The following is a 13434-nucleotide window of genomic DNA, read 5'->3' on the forward strand; positions in this document are numbered from 1 at the left end:
GTGTCAGATGGGGCTGTTAAGTCACAGGTGCAGAACAATCGATGTGGGGCGGTGGTGGATAGAGCCTGTTTCCTGCTCACTGCTGATATTAGTACAGATTATAGACTGTATGGCACAGACTGATGAGGGTGTCAGACTCAGGGGAAACTCCAGCAGAAGAAATAGGGCGTTTCACGAAAAGGTGATGATGTCACTACCCACTCAGGATGCCACAATTCTCCGTATACTGTTTAACCATTCAGTATGGCATCCACGACTCAATATGCACATGTCAATTGTTTTTTCCTGTTTAGAATAATGCTTTCCCTCCATGCATTGTATTTCTCCATGAATTGACAGTGTGGCTCTGGGTCTGTGCACTGAATGAGAAAATCATCTCTGCAAGTAAATATTCAACAAAAAGGAAAAATCAGATCTGTTGATTTTATAGTCAGGGTTTTCAGATTTACAAAGCTAACCTAACCTGATTGGCACCATTATATGTACTCAGGAGCAGGTAACAATTAGAGTTTCAACTTTAAGTGAAATGTTCCATCTGTGATTACAACCTTCTGATGTTTACTGTGGGCAGTTTAGATCCTGCACGCAGAAACATTTGAAACTATAATTTGGCTTTGAGAAAGCCTTAAAACAAGCCATGCAGTTTCCAGTTTGTATGCTTTTTATATAATAAACCATGGATGTGTGCAAAAATAATTTCTTGTATTTATTTTAGATTAGATTATTTTATTATAAGACCGTAACCATGGAGTCGTGACAAAAAATTCAGACGTCTTTTATCAGCCAGATTGTCTCCCCCTTCTGGTCACTGGACAGAACACATTTTAAGGCAAATGAAGGTTATCCTTATATTTCAGTGTTTATAGTCCTCTTTAAAGGAAAAATATTACTTTTAATTTTGGTGAACTTTGATTATACACTTCTCTCAAATGGATGTGATGTGTAACTCAATGGCATCAATGCATGCTGCAGACATGAAATAGCTGTTGTGTGTGTGTCTGTGTAAAGAAAAGATCCTGAAGAGATGTTGACATCTCAATTTAAGTAAAGTTAAATTTGAAAATGAAGAAAAGGGTTAATCTGTAAACTGGTTTAAGCTATATTTTATTTAATTATTCATGTTTTACCTTGTCTGTTTGAGTCTCCTGTGAAGGGTTAAATTGTCGAAACCAGAGCACAAAATCAGCCCTCTTACAAAGTTACACAGTAGAAAATGTGTGTAAAGAACCAACAACCATCTTTAATAAAATACTTTAACCTTTCATATAATAGTGGATTAGGATTTAACATATATTCATACTGCCTGTGGTCATATTGAAGGTTGAAATGCATGAGAGAAATATGAAGGATCAGCAGAAAATTACATGAGCATTAAGTTTGGAAGACCATAAAGAATGCAGTTGAAGGCTGAAGGTATGAGAGTGGTTCTGTGCTGAACACTGTCTTTCTCTGCCTCAATATCTGCGGATGAAAGAGAGAACAACACATCAGAGTTACATAGCTTGTTTGAGAACTCAAGTGGTTGTGTTTAATTTCATCAATTTGAAAAAAAAAGCTTATTTAAGAAAGATGAGGGCCTACAGTACCATGTGGTCCTGCAACCCCGTGACATGGCATCTCTGAGATGCTTTCTCTTCTCAGGGAATGTACAGCCTGTCCAGAGGTCAGTTTGACTTTCAGTAGATCTGAAAAACACAGTGACAGACTCAGAGTTAGCGCAGTGTATGTAAATGATGCTCTGAGAAAAAGACTCAGTATTTAAGACAGAGTGAAGGGGACACCCTGTTTTTTTAAAGTTTTTTTTTTAAGTTTTGTTTTGTTTTGATGAATATACAACACAAAAGTCAAAGTTAGACTACAAAGGAATACTTACAGTGCTGGTGACACTTACCAAAGCACAACAACAAAAAAAACCCAAGAAAACAAAAACAAACAAACAAAAAACCCATATAAATCAAGTACAATCCAATACAAAATTAGATAATCATTAGAATCATAATATTAATATGTAATAAATATAAAAATTGAAGAGTGAAACAAAATGTTAGGAAAGAAAATAAACAACAAAAAAAACCCCCAAAACAAAACAACAACAAAAAACACTGATGCAGACAGGCAGAAAGACAGACAGAATCACACACCCACACTCATGAGGAGGGGGGCTCCAAAAGCACACACAGGAGAAGGTTCTCGGTCGAAAAGTTTTAATAGTATACCAAATCAACCGGACGAAGTGCTGTGGATGTTTTGGAGGGCGCCGTTTACACTGTATCAGATCTTTTCCAATAGAAGACTAGACACAATCCTATGGATGAGATGAGTATGGGTGGTTGGGTGGAGCAGCATTCTTCCGGTTCAGTAGTATCAACCACTGTGTCAATCAGGAAGAGAAGGCAAGAGCCCTATTCTGTTAGGGAGTTATCAATATGTTTACTTGGGGTGCACCAAAATAGCTGTGAGGGGGCAGAGGGGAGAGTTTTTCCTAAATATTTTAGAGAACAAATTAAAAAAAAGAGGACCAAAATTGATCCAAATATCATCTCCATTGTCAAAACCAAACCATTCATATAATTTAGCAATCCTCCTTTGAGATTTCAGACACATGGTTATGAAGTGATCAAGGTGAGTTTTGGGTGGGCATGAAGGAAAAATTGGAAACCTCTTTCTGATTAAGTCTCTTACTCGTAGGTATTGAAAGAAGTGGTAACGAGGGAGATTAAATTTCTCTGAAAGCAGAGAGAAACTAGCAAAGACATTATTTATGTAGAGGTGCTGAGGACTTTGGACACCTCTGATGCCCCAGATATTAAATGAAGAGGAGTTAATAGAAGGAAGGAATAAAGGGTTATCAAGAAATGGAGGAAGAGAGATGTGCTCTGTATTCCATGAAATAGCTTATTTTAAAATCTTTGAAGAATGCCACACAACCACATTTTGTTTAAGGAAAGAGGCTGGAAGGGGAAGAGAATACGGTCGGCACAGTGAAACCTCAATGTTAACACATGCAGGACACATTGTACTACCAGGGGAAAGAAGCCAGAGAGACATGCTACCCAGAATAGCAGCCAAGTAATGAAATTGAAAATTTGGGGAGGAAAGACCCCCAAGGTGTTTTGGCCTTTCAAGAAAATCTTTGTGTATCCTGTCTGATTTCTCTCCCCAAATAAAGTTGGTAATTAGTGGCTGCACTGTCTTGAAGAATGAACAAGGAATAAAAATGGGCAAACAATGAAACAGATTAAAAAAACTTGGGGAGGGTATTAATTTTTTATGAATTAAGTTTACCCATTAGAGAGGGAGTGAGAGCAGCCCACCGTGCAAAGTCTGAATTTTGCCTTTTTTTTTTTTTTTTCTTCATCATGAGCAGAGCTTTCATTTTAACCTTATCAAGACTCTGTAACAAAACGGAAAAAGAAATGTCCCCAAAATGGCAAAAACTCACCCCAAAATTTAAAAAACACCAAAAGAGGCAGCCATCTTGAATTTGAAGGTTAAAATAAGGTCAAATCATTATGTAAACATGAAATGTGCATTTCTTAACAAAAACAAGGTCTGAAAACCAGTATTGTCATCATTGTAGGTCGAGCATATAAAAAGATCATTTCTACAACAGCCATTTAGGATTTTGGACTCAAAAAAAATTCTCCACCATTTAAAAAAATACACCCCAGCTAAATTTGTTTTTTAGCCTCCTAGATTACAAATCCATTGAGAAGCGGACCTTTGCAGTCACATTTCAGTCCAAAATGACCCAACTATATAGCCTGAGATGTCTCCAAAAGTTCTGAGTAAAGACAAGACATATGGGGGCACCCTGTTTTTTTAAACTGGGCTAAATGTTAAAGATACTTTTTAAGCAACCTTCAGTTAAAAAAAACTGAATAGCTCCAGTCTACTGCTTCAGCAAGCTTTTACAACACCTTCAGTCCACCTGACTCCATGACTTCAGCGGCTGTTTTCATTTCTACAGTAAAACCCTCCATCCATCAGGGCCCAAGTTTAAAAACAAAAGAATCACACTTAATTCATAACTTATCAGGTTAAAGAAATGTAGAGAGAGCATTACTGTTTGAAACATACTTTCCAGAACATGGAGTGCACGTTGAGTATTCTGTTGGAGGCTGCTGGGCCACTGGTTGAGGGCGATAGAGCTGACACCTCCTAAACTCAGCAGCAGAGCAGTCTGCAGAGGTTTCTCCAGAGCCAGCTGTACTGAACTACAAAAGAGACGGACAGGGAGAATGCCCTCTATGACAGAAAGAAGATCATGTTGCACACCCCACCCTAAGGTGGCCCTGTGGGGCTCATAAAAATCTAACAAATAAACCCTAATACTTTACAGAAAACACCTTGAAAAGGATGTACTGATGTCAACACATAAAGAATTAAATAATCAGAGATCTGCAGAAATGTAATAAACACAAACAGGGGAAAAGGGTAAACAGAAGTATGAGGGGAAGACACAGGATATACAGTTGTTACCCCATTCTTAAAACACTGAAATCAATTTTTAATGCATATGAACTAAAGCACACGTCAACGTTAACTCTCAAAACTGCATAATTACTTATTTATTGAATTTTAAGTGCAGTGTGCAATATTAGGTATTCAAATTATGCATGGTACTTACCATCTGTATGTTTAGAAATAAAACTCCACTGGCTACACAAGTTAAAAGCACTGCAAAAAACTTGTAAGACTGCTGCAGATTAAGGTGTTGTGGAAAACACAGTCTAAAAACAGTGAAAGGGCCAGCAGTGAGGGCGCAGCAGAGGTCAATGCTCGGCATTAATCACAACTGGAGAGCCAACTGCCTGGGTATCACTCAAGCAGCAACCTCCAGGTTTAATTGTGAAGCCTAAAAAAGTTGCAGTTCTTAAAGATTCTACTAGAGAGTTTCTGCAGAAACACTGGAAACCAGAAACATTCAAGGACAAAAATAAAATCTTAAAAACAAAATATGGATACATCATCCGTCTGTTCCTGATGCAGAGAAATGAAGCAGATCGTCAGCCGGGGCCATATTGGAAATGCTGACCCAAGAGGCAGAGTTTGAGCCTCCTAATTAAAAGCTAGGGTGCCTGCTAGTCACATGAGCTGAGCTGCACCTCTTTTTGGACAAACTCCTGATCTTAATATCTTCTAAACAGCTGAGTTATAATAAAAATTCACCCTGTACAGTGTGTGCCAATAGTAAAATAAGCAAATCAGACCCGAGCCGTTTTCTGAACCAGGTTGGAAATAGATTTTTTTAATTTCTTAAAAATCCGTTTTTTTTTTAGACTTGGTGTGTGTATGTGGTTTCTGGTCTTTTTGCTGTCAGCCTCGAGAGGAAACTTGATGAACTGCAGCTTTTTGCACTTCCGCACAGGCTTAAACCAGATGTTGCCCCTTGTTTTGTTGGCATTTATTAATTATTAATAATTTAACAGGGGAGCATATCTCTCCTGTTGTCTCTAATACTTATTTACAGCATTTTTCACATGTCCTTTGAACATAAATCATACTCAAGCTAATATCTTTTTATCAGCTTTTTTCATTAGCTTTTGACGTCAATCAGTGTTTTTGTCCTTGTATGGAGGAAAAAGCTAATAATAATATACCAAAGAATTTGGTATAAGGAGAATCAAAACTGGTGCGGGAAAAAATGAAGGAAAAGAAAAGCATGAATCCATTAAATGTGTTACCTTTTGTACATGTCTCTGTTTGTTAGTCGAGCCACACTGGATTTGTTCTGAACCAGGTCAAAGAGCAGAGCCAAGCGGCACTCTATGGAGAAAACATCATTATCATTTTCTGGGTAATAATAATAATAATAAAAAAAAATGTTCTTTCCGGTTCACTGTCATTGAGCATATTTTTTTTTGCACAAACACAATAAAAAGTATATTTTGTGTGGATTTACAGTGGAAATCAATCATCCTACTGAGGCATGAGGCTGCTGTTAAGAGTCTTTAACACGGACTAGCTGCAGCTTCTCCACTGGTCCATCTGTTATTAGAACACTACACAGACTTCTACAACAGTGACCTTTAGACTGAAGCTGTAAGAGTAAGAAAACTGATGTGACACCAGGTGTGTCTCAGTGAGGTCATCTATCTTCTCTATGGGCAGAGCCTTGAAGGCTGATTGACCTACAGTGTATAGTGAGGTAACGTCTGTGAGAAACACTGCTGCCATTGAGCCACATGTGGCCAAAGGGGGTCCATTTAGTCACAACACGGTCATGATGCTTTTTCCCTGAACAAGTCAAGTCAAATCGTAATGTCATTACGCAACAAAAAGATAAAGATGCAGAGTTCCTGGATAAGACAGGAGTGCAGATGGCACTGCATGTAGGGCACAACCGCTCCTTCTTTCAGAGAAAACTTCTATCTGCCATCACCTAATCAGATCTTGGTCGCCAATTAAGTGGAAATGATCCGGTGTGCTGTGAAGTAACAGCTGGAATTCAGAGCATGGTGTCAGTCACACTATAGTTAGCAGCACCAACAACTCGCTGGCAGGTGGCACATATGCGTGGCCTGAAGGGAAGTGTAAGGCCAGCCTGTCACTGTCAGTCAAACTGGATTAAGTCCACCGGACATTTGACCACCTGTGCTTGTTGGTGAAATGGAGGGAGAAAAAAATCAATACCAAGGAAGCCATAAGTGTTTTGTAAAGTATCCTAAAAGGTGGAAAGACTAGAGAGTGGATTGCTGGATAAGTGTTACTGGTTTAAAGCTGGGTTCAGATGATTACAGGGGAGGTGTAAGCCTCTGCACCTGCGCAAGTTTGAAAATTGTTCATATGGATTTCTGTGTTAGATTATGCTTTTGTGTTTTGTTTGAAATTGAGCAGTATCCAGTGAATGCTGGAAAGTTATGTCCTGCGAGTCATCTACCAAGCAGAGCTCCTTTTTATGTCTGACTATTGAGCCAAATTGCTGTCTGTAATGTTTGATATTGACGATAAACAATGGCATTAAAAAACATACCCTTAAACTGAAAAAAAAGAAACACTGGCATTAAAAAATGTGTATCATAATGGCATCAAAACAGGTAATGGCATTGATAACTATTGCTGAAGTTAAAAACATGGACATGAAGTGTTTTACATTATTTTACTTTAAAGTTTTTTTTGCATTCTTATATTTTTGAATTCAAACACTATTTTATTTACAAATACTATTTTATTTATTCACAACAGCTTAAAATGTATTCAAAACAATTAAAAATTTAAATGTTTAAATAAATGACATTTTTGATCACAATTTCTTTTCGCTTAATGTGTTTTTTCGGTTTCAATTTTCTGTAACTATGTTGGTGTTGAGGGGAGGATTTGGGGGAGGAGCTTGGAGAGTTTAATTTGCATATTTTTTAAGTATTGCCGCAAATAGCAGCACACTATTGTTTTTTTTCCTCCTGGTTTATACATAAAAAAAAGCTGAGTGTTCTATTCAAAGAGTGAAAGGACTAATGTCAGATAAATGAGCTGTTTTTCTTTTATTTTTTAGAGTTTTAATTTCCACTCTATGTTTACTGTTGTATGTAATTTCTCCATGTCATTATGGATTTTCTTGATTGTAAATAAAGATTTAGTTTTAGAATTAAAGATGCTAAGAGGATGATCCGTTTTGATTGCACTCCCTCGCCACCTTGTGGCCTGGAATCTCTGCACACTGTTGTAAATTACTTTTAATGAGGCATGTGTTTGTTGACGTGACATCAAGCAAATGTTGTAGCAGCCGGCTATATATTAGCCCAGTGCTCTGATGTATCTGTAGGCTAACAACAAGTAAACACTGTCAGTTTATAAGTAGTTTAGTGACAGTTTATATTTAGCACAGCTGGCAGTGCAGTGCTCTATGACATGTCTGTAACGTGTAATGTTAGTGAATCCTGGTTAGCTATGTCCTGCCAGTCATCAACCAATCAGAGCTAACGTAACCTCACTCTTCATTTTATTGAAAGACTCTTGAGTTTGAACAGACCACTGCAGAATAACTGCTGACTGTGGGTTGGAATCAACATTAGCACAAACAGTTTAGCCCCTGTGTTAAAGAGTGATACAGCCTGAGCTAAAGGCTAATTAGCCTTTAGCTCGGACTCTACCACTCTCTCGTTTAGCTTTCTTCTGCTCTTCTGTCCTTTTTCTGTCTGACAGTTAAGACTCCTGTGTCCACCATCACTACAAAACTAATCACAGAAATCGTTTTCAGCAGAAAAAAAAAAAACAGATCTCTGTGTTTTATCTCTTCTCACTACTACACTTTGTCAGCTGGCATTGTGTTGTCATAGAGACCTAGACGTGCTGTGGATCATCCGGTCCTGGTTGACCTGAATTGGAAGCTAAGAAATAGCAATTTAAAATAACCTGTAACCAGCAATATTGATGCTGATAATCTCCTTTTAAAGTGTGGATTACAATCAGGCATATATCTAGAAGGGAGACTTTTGCAAGATCACTTTCAAACTCCTCACAGCCCCTTTAAAAACAGAATCGCTCCCGTCCTTTTACTGTTTTAGTAAATTTTTCCTGAAATGCCTGGGAGTAAAAAAACAAAAACAAAACAAAAAAACAAACAAACAAATAAAAAAGCCCAGCTGCAGGTCTGCCTGTCAAAACTGACCAGAAGAACCATGACCAAAAAAACAGAGTTTTTAAAACTCTGCAAGTATTGATCAAGGCTAACTGTACTCTTTCTGCTGTTAATTGTTCACTCTGTATTCCCTTGAGCAAAGTGATCCTCGGTACTCATTTATCTTCTCAGTCAGTTTGTTTTCACTAGATCACATTAAGGTTGTGGAAATGCTACTGCAGGGCTTCAGTATTCAAACACATTGATTTAAGAGGCTGAATATTTCTGTATGCATTCACTCAGAGATTTAAGACTAATGAGTTTGAGGAGAAGAAGTGTCCTGCTCCATTTACTGCTTCCATAATCAACAAGCAATGCTCCAAAATCCAGACATGCATTAATACAATATTTTGACACTTGTTTTTTTCTGCTACCATATGAATACTTTCAGAAGGTCAAAACTCTGTGAGAATTTGATATCTGAGCAGTGGACCAGATGTCTTTATATAAACCAAAACAGGCCCATTTTATAGCTGAAATCAGAGAGTGGCCTCGTGTCATGAATAAAACATGAGGGTTAGTGATAACTGTATTATTATTAGTTTGTTATGTACAAAAAGTGTTCCACATTAAGTATGACTCTGTGCTGTTTCTGATCTGTAGGGGCAAACTGAAACAAACCACACCACACAGCAGATAGGAGCATAATGTCATCTTCCATTCATGAAAAACAAACATGAATGTATTCATGTAAAACTGCTCTGAGGCGCTGGCATTAATAACCATGAGACTGACCATGAGGATTTATCTGTTTATGTTTGTTCACTGTACCTGAAAGATCGAGGGCTACTTGTTTTTCAGGTGGGATGTTTGCCGTGAAGCGCTCCATCCCCAGGTAGATGAAGGCACTGCACCTGCTCAGCAGCTGCTGCATCTCCAAGAGACTATAAACACAACAGAGGAGGTGAGTGGTGCAAAACTGATCAGGTGTGTTATTAATGCTGGTTCCCAGCAGGAGAGACTGCATAAAGACTTTCTGTTTTTTTTCTATCTTTGCTCTGCTTCTCTTACCTGGGTGTTTGCTTGCTGCCCATGACGCCCTCCCACTGTGAGGTGAAATGCTGACTGTGTGTTTCCAAAATCTCCTCCATCCAAGTACTGAGGCTGGTCCCATCTGTCCCATTAATAACACAGATAAATCACAAAACCTCTCCACAGAGCTGTGACATTTAGTGGGAGCTGGAGTGTGAGTTTCACACAACAAAAGATTTTATAAAATTGAATATTTTTCAAAGAAGTAAAAATGGTGTAAGGATTTTTCCACTTGTCAAAACATGTCAAATGCAAAACATTCATAGAAATGCATCAGCACAGTGCTTGGTCAGCCAATCATCGACCCAGCCTGAGTTCTGTTATCCAAAATGTTGACAATAAGTCTTGGTTGAAAAAAATTATCCACAAAAAAGTACCAATAAGACTAAAAAGCACTCAGAGAGCACAGACCTGCGCCATGGATATTGTGATTGTCACCAACACTTTAGTCCTACTTTAATGTTATACTCCCTTTCAGCAGACTGTCTGCTACAATTTGGTGTTAGTTGCAGTTAATTTGACAGTGTTGAAAATTATGATGACCCAGAACAGATTTCATAATCCAGATCTTAGTATCCAGAATTTTGCCAGGATCTGGATCGTACTTTTACATCTGTCAGAAATTATGTTGACCTTGTCTTGTTTTGTTTTGCAAAGAAATCCGACCATTTATCATGGAGTTATATACACATATGGTGAAAACAGCCCTATCTCACAATGATAAAGAATCTTTTAAAAAGAATCCTGGATCCAGATGGTGATCCGGATTGCCACCAAAATTTGATCACTTCTTCTTTATCCCACTTTGAACATTTCCTGAAAATTTTATTAAGATCCGTTTGTTACTTTTTAATTTGTGTTGTTCACAGACAAACAGACAAACTCCCAAAAACATGAACTCCTTGGCAGAGGTAATAATTTCGGGAAATGGGGAAGCCAAGTATCTTACTGGCTTTTCATGTCCACACAACATTACATCAAATTAAAGTGAATGACCACTTTGCGATATGGCCTTGTTTATCACTAGCAAAGAGGATTTCATCTGCACAAAGTCCCAGTACTGTAAAAGTAAACATGTGCTTTAGTTTCTAAATGCACCAGTAAATGTCACTAATGTTAATTCACACTTGCTGTTTTAAGTGTGTGTGATGTCAGTTATTTTCTACCTGAAAGCTTGTTAAGAGGCAATCAATTATGAGTCAGCACTTACACTAACATCCTGTTAGGATTTAAGCCTTCACCGATTTGACAAATAGTCTAAAACGTCACTTCTGCAACCATTTTTTTGGTTTGTTTGGATGTTACATGCCAGTTGTTTGTTGAAATGAATCAGCACCGCTTAACAATGCATCAACGATTAGAAACTATTTTTATCGCACCATAAATATTAGTGTTGACATTGAAACCTTACTTGAACATGACTGAATCTGGCATTTCAAGTCTCAGTATTACTTTCAAAAAGTGGTTTAATAAGTTTTGATTCATTCAGTTTTTGGAAACTCAAAGACTAATGCACAAGTCTTTATGTCATTTACCCTTCACAGCATGGTTTCCCACGACAGCGTTGTGGCCCCTCTTGAAGTCTGTGTCTTTTTTATAGGACAGCGGTGACAAACATGGCTTGTACAGTTTCAGTTTCAATATTTGATCAATTTTGTTACGTGATTCCAAGTCAAAAACCCTGTTGCATCCTATACAAGTGGCAACATCTGGTTGGTAAAAATGGAGCCTATGTGATAGTGCTAAAACTTGCTGTTCATTGAGAAGCCGCTTGGGGCTGGCTGCAGAAAGACCGGAAATCACGTACAAGCCCAGCCATAATATAGTCCAAGAGCTGTCATAGTCAATGTGTCTGTGTTTGCGGAATGGCTTCATGTCACAGTTTCATGGACGCCGCGGAGGCTACGTCCATGTTTTATACAGTCCATGATCTTATAACGTAACTACATTCAGGTTTCTGGTTGCAGCCCATGAGAAACTGCATGACAGGTTTGTAGTCATTTCCTAATCATCCTTACATCCAATATAGCTCATTTGATGTATTATGTCTTACCAAAGCTGCCTTCATTGTTGGGGTCAACAATATCTGTCAACATACGTTAAGAACGATAACTTGTGAAATTCAGAGAACTATAACTTTCCTAAGCAGAAATACTGAACTGAAAAGAGAAAAGGATACATTTGAAGTTGCGTGTGTCCACCGGAAAAGTGTGTGATGGCAAGGCACGACTCCCAGGTCCCTGGGGTAATGAATAAATGGTAAAGGTAACAAATATAAAGTGTATATTGACACGAAAATACAAGTAATGTCTCTATGTGTGTATCTGCTGAAGCCAGACATGATATAGCAGCAGTATATAACAGAGAAAAGACATATAAGTAACAAGGAATGGGCTGTTAGGTAAAAAAAGAGGCTAGCATGAAAGTAGATGACTGCTCTGAACGTGAAATGGGATCTTTATGAAACATGTTATGTAATTGATTAAAAAAGCACACTTTAAAGGGTGTTAGGGACTTAAATTACTGCCTGTGCTGACAGCAGGTAAAAGTAATATTGCCATCAGTATCTGGCAGCTGCAGATTAATTTACTGAACTCACCACTTTGATGGCGTGGCTTTGATCTGCCTTTGCCTTCGCTCCCTTGCCACCTTTGGTCTCTTTTTTGTTGTCACTTTCAACTGCAACAAACAGGAAGCAGAATTAATATAAACACTTGTCTGTCAGATAGATTACACAGGGTTTAGACTGGCATCTGCAAAACTCAATGGCATTTAGTGGTGACTGAAGAAATGTTATGAAAGCTTCCTCATTACTAAGAAAAAAAATCATCCTCTGCACATGATTCAGCATTAAGTAGAAATTCAAAAACAGGAATACCTTTTTTTTCAAACGCACATAAATAGATGTAGTCAAAGCCTTACCATAAGTACTTCAGAATATGCATTTTCAAAACACTGATTTGATTTCTCATCTGTTTTATTCTTTGATGTTCGACCATTTACATTCTTTAAACAACATTAATATAAATAATTAATATAGGAAAAAAGAACCATGGATCAATAGTGACCGAAGATGCAGCAAGTGCCTCTAAAAAACAAGTTTAATCATATTCTCAGAAATCCAAAGAGCAGAAAACTGAAATATATGAATCAAGGCTGAACTTTCAACAGTAACTGCTAATAGGGAGGCTCAAAACCCACCACAAAGTACCTCAACAAGAGCTAAGTTGTTATTAGCAATACCAATATGGCTTCTGATGACAAAAGGCCACAAAACTTTGCTTAAGAAATGATGGATGACATCATGAAGACTGCTCACATATATTATACAGTCTATGGTTGCAACTTATAGTCTTTTTTTTTTTTAGAAAAATAAATAAACATTAATCCAAAACTAATTATGTCATTATTTTATTATTTTATTTAAGTTTTATTTTTCCAAAAGCATATAATGAAGTTGTGTTCTATATTTTTTTAACCAAGGTTTCTGTTGAGCTGTGAAACTCAACAACTCAACTGCATTGTAGTTAGATTGAGTTTTGAAAGAACCAAGCAACAGGCTTTAGATGAATTTTACAATGCTGCTTTAGCTTTAAATATGCTCTATTTCATTGGATGGAGGTTGGGAAAACTGGGCTGCTATTGTGGTTCTAAAAAAACAGGTTGTATATTAAGATTCAAGTTTGATATTCTATATTTGGTGAAATGTTGAGTCACTACGCTGTGTTACCTAGCTACCAATGATTTATCTTAACCTTGTAAGAGAGCACTGAAGATGCTAC

At 37.6% G+C, this 13434-nt stretch overlaps 1 protein-coding gene across 6 annotated transcripts in view; it reads right to left on the minus strand.

Moving 5' to 3' along the window:
* Positions 1-809: 809 nt before the first annotated feature.
* cfap46 (cilia and flagella associated protein 46) overlaps positions 810-13434 on the minus strand; it is a 92590-nt gene continuing 79965 nt past the window's right edge. For all 6 annotated transcript variants that reach the window (XM_074675730.1, XM_074675727.1, XM_074675728.1 and 3 more), the window contains 9 exons: positions 12252-12331; positions 11832-11892; positions 11706-11738; positions 9632-9734; positions 9392-9504; positions 5688-5769; positions 4081-4217; positions 1587-1685; positions 810-1461 (listed from right to left, as the gene is read on the minus strand). In XM_074675730.1, the coding sequence (XP_074531831.1) occupies positions 1361-1461; positions 1587-1685; positions 4081-4217; positions 5688-5769; positions 9392-9504; positions 9632-9734; positions 11706-11738; positions 11832-11892; positions 12252-12331 (809 nt within the window). In that variant the 3' untranslated portion in view covers positions 810-1360. The remainder of the gene's footprint in view (positions 1462-1586; positions 1686-4080; positions 4218-5687; positions 5770-9391; positions 9505-9631; positions 9735-11705; positions 11739-11831; positions 11893-12251; positions 12332-13434) is intronic.

Source organism: Halichoeres trimaculatus, unplaced genomic scaffold (genome assembly GCF_033239565.1).
Source record: "Halichoeres trimaculatus isolate MK-OKI-2021-1 unplaced genomic scaffold, fHalTri1.1 fHalTri1_scaffold_8, whole genome shotgun sequence".
Taxonomy (NCBI): domain Eukaryota; kingdom Metazoa; phylum Chordata; class Actinopteri; order Labriformes; family Labridae; genus Halichoeres; species Halichoeres trimaculatus.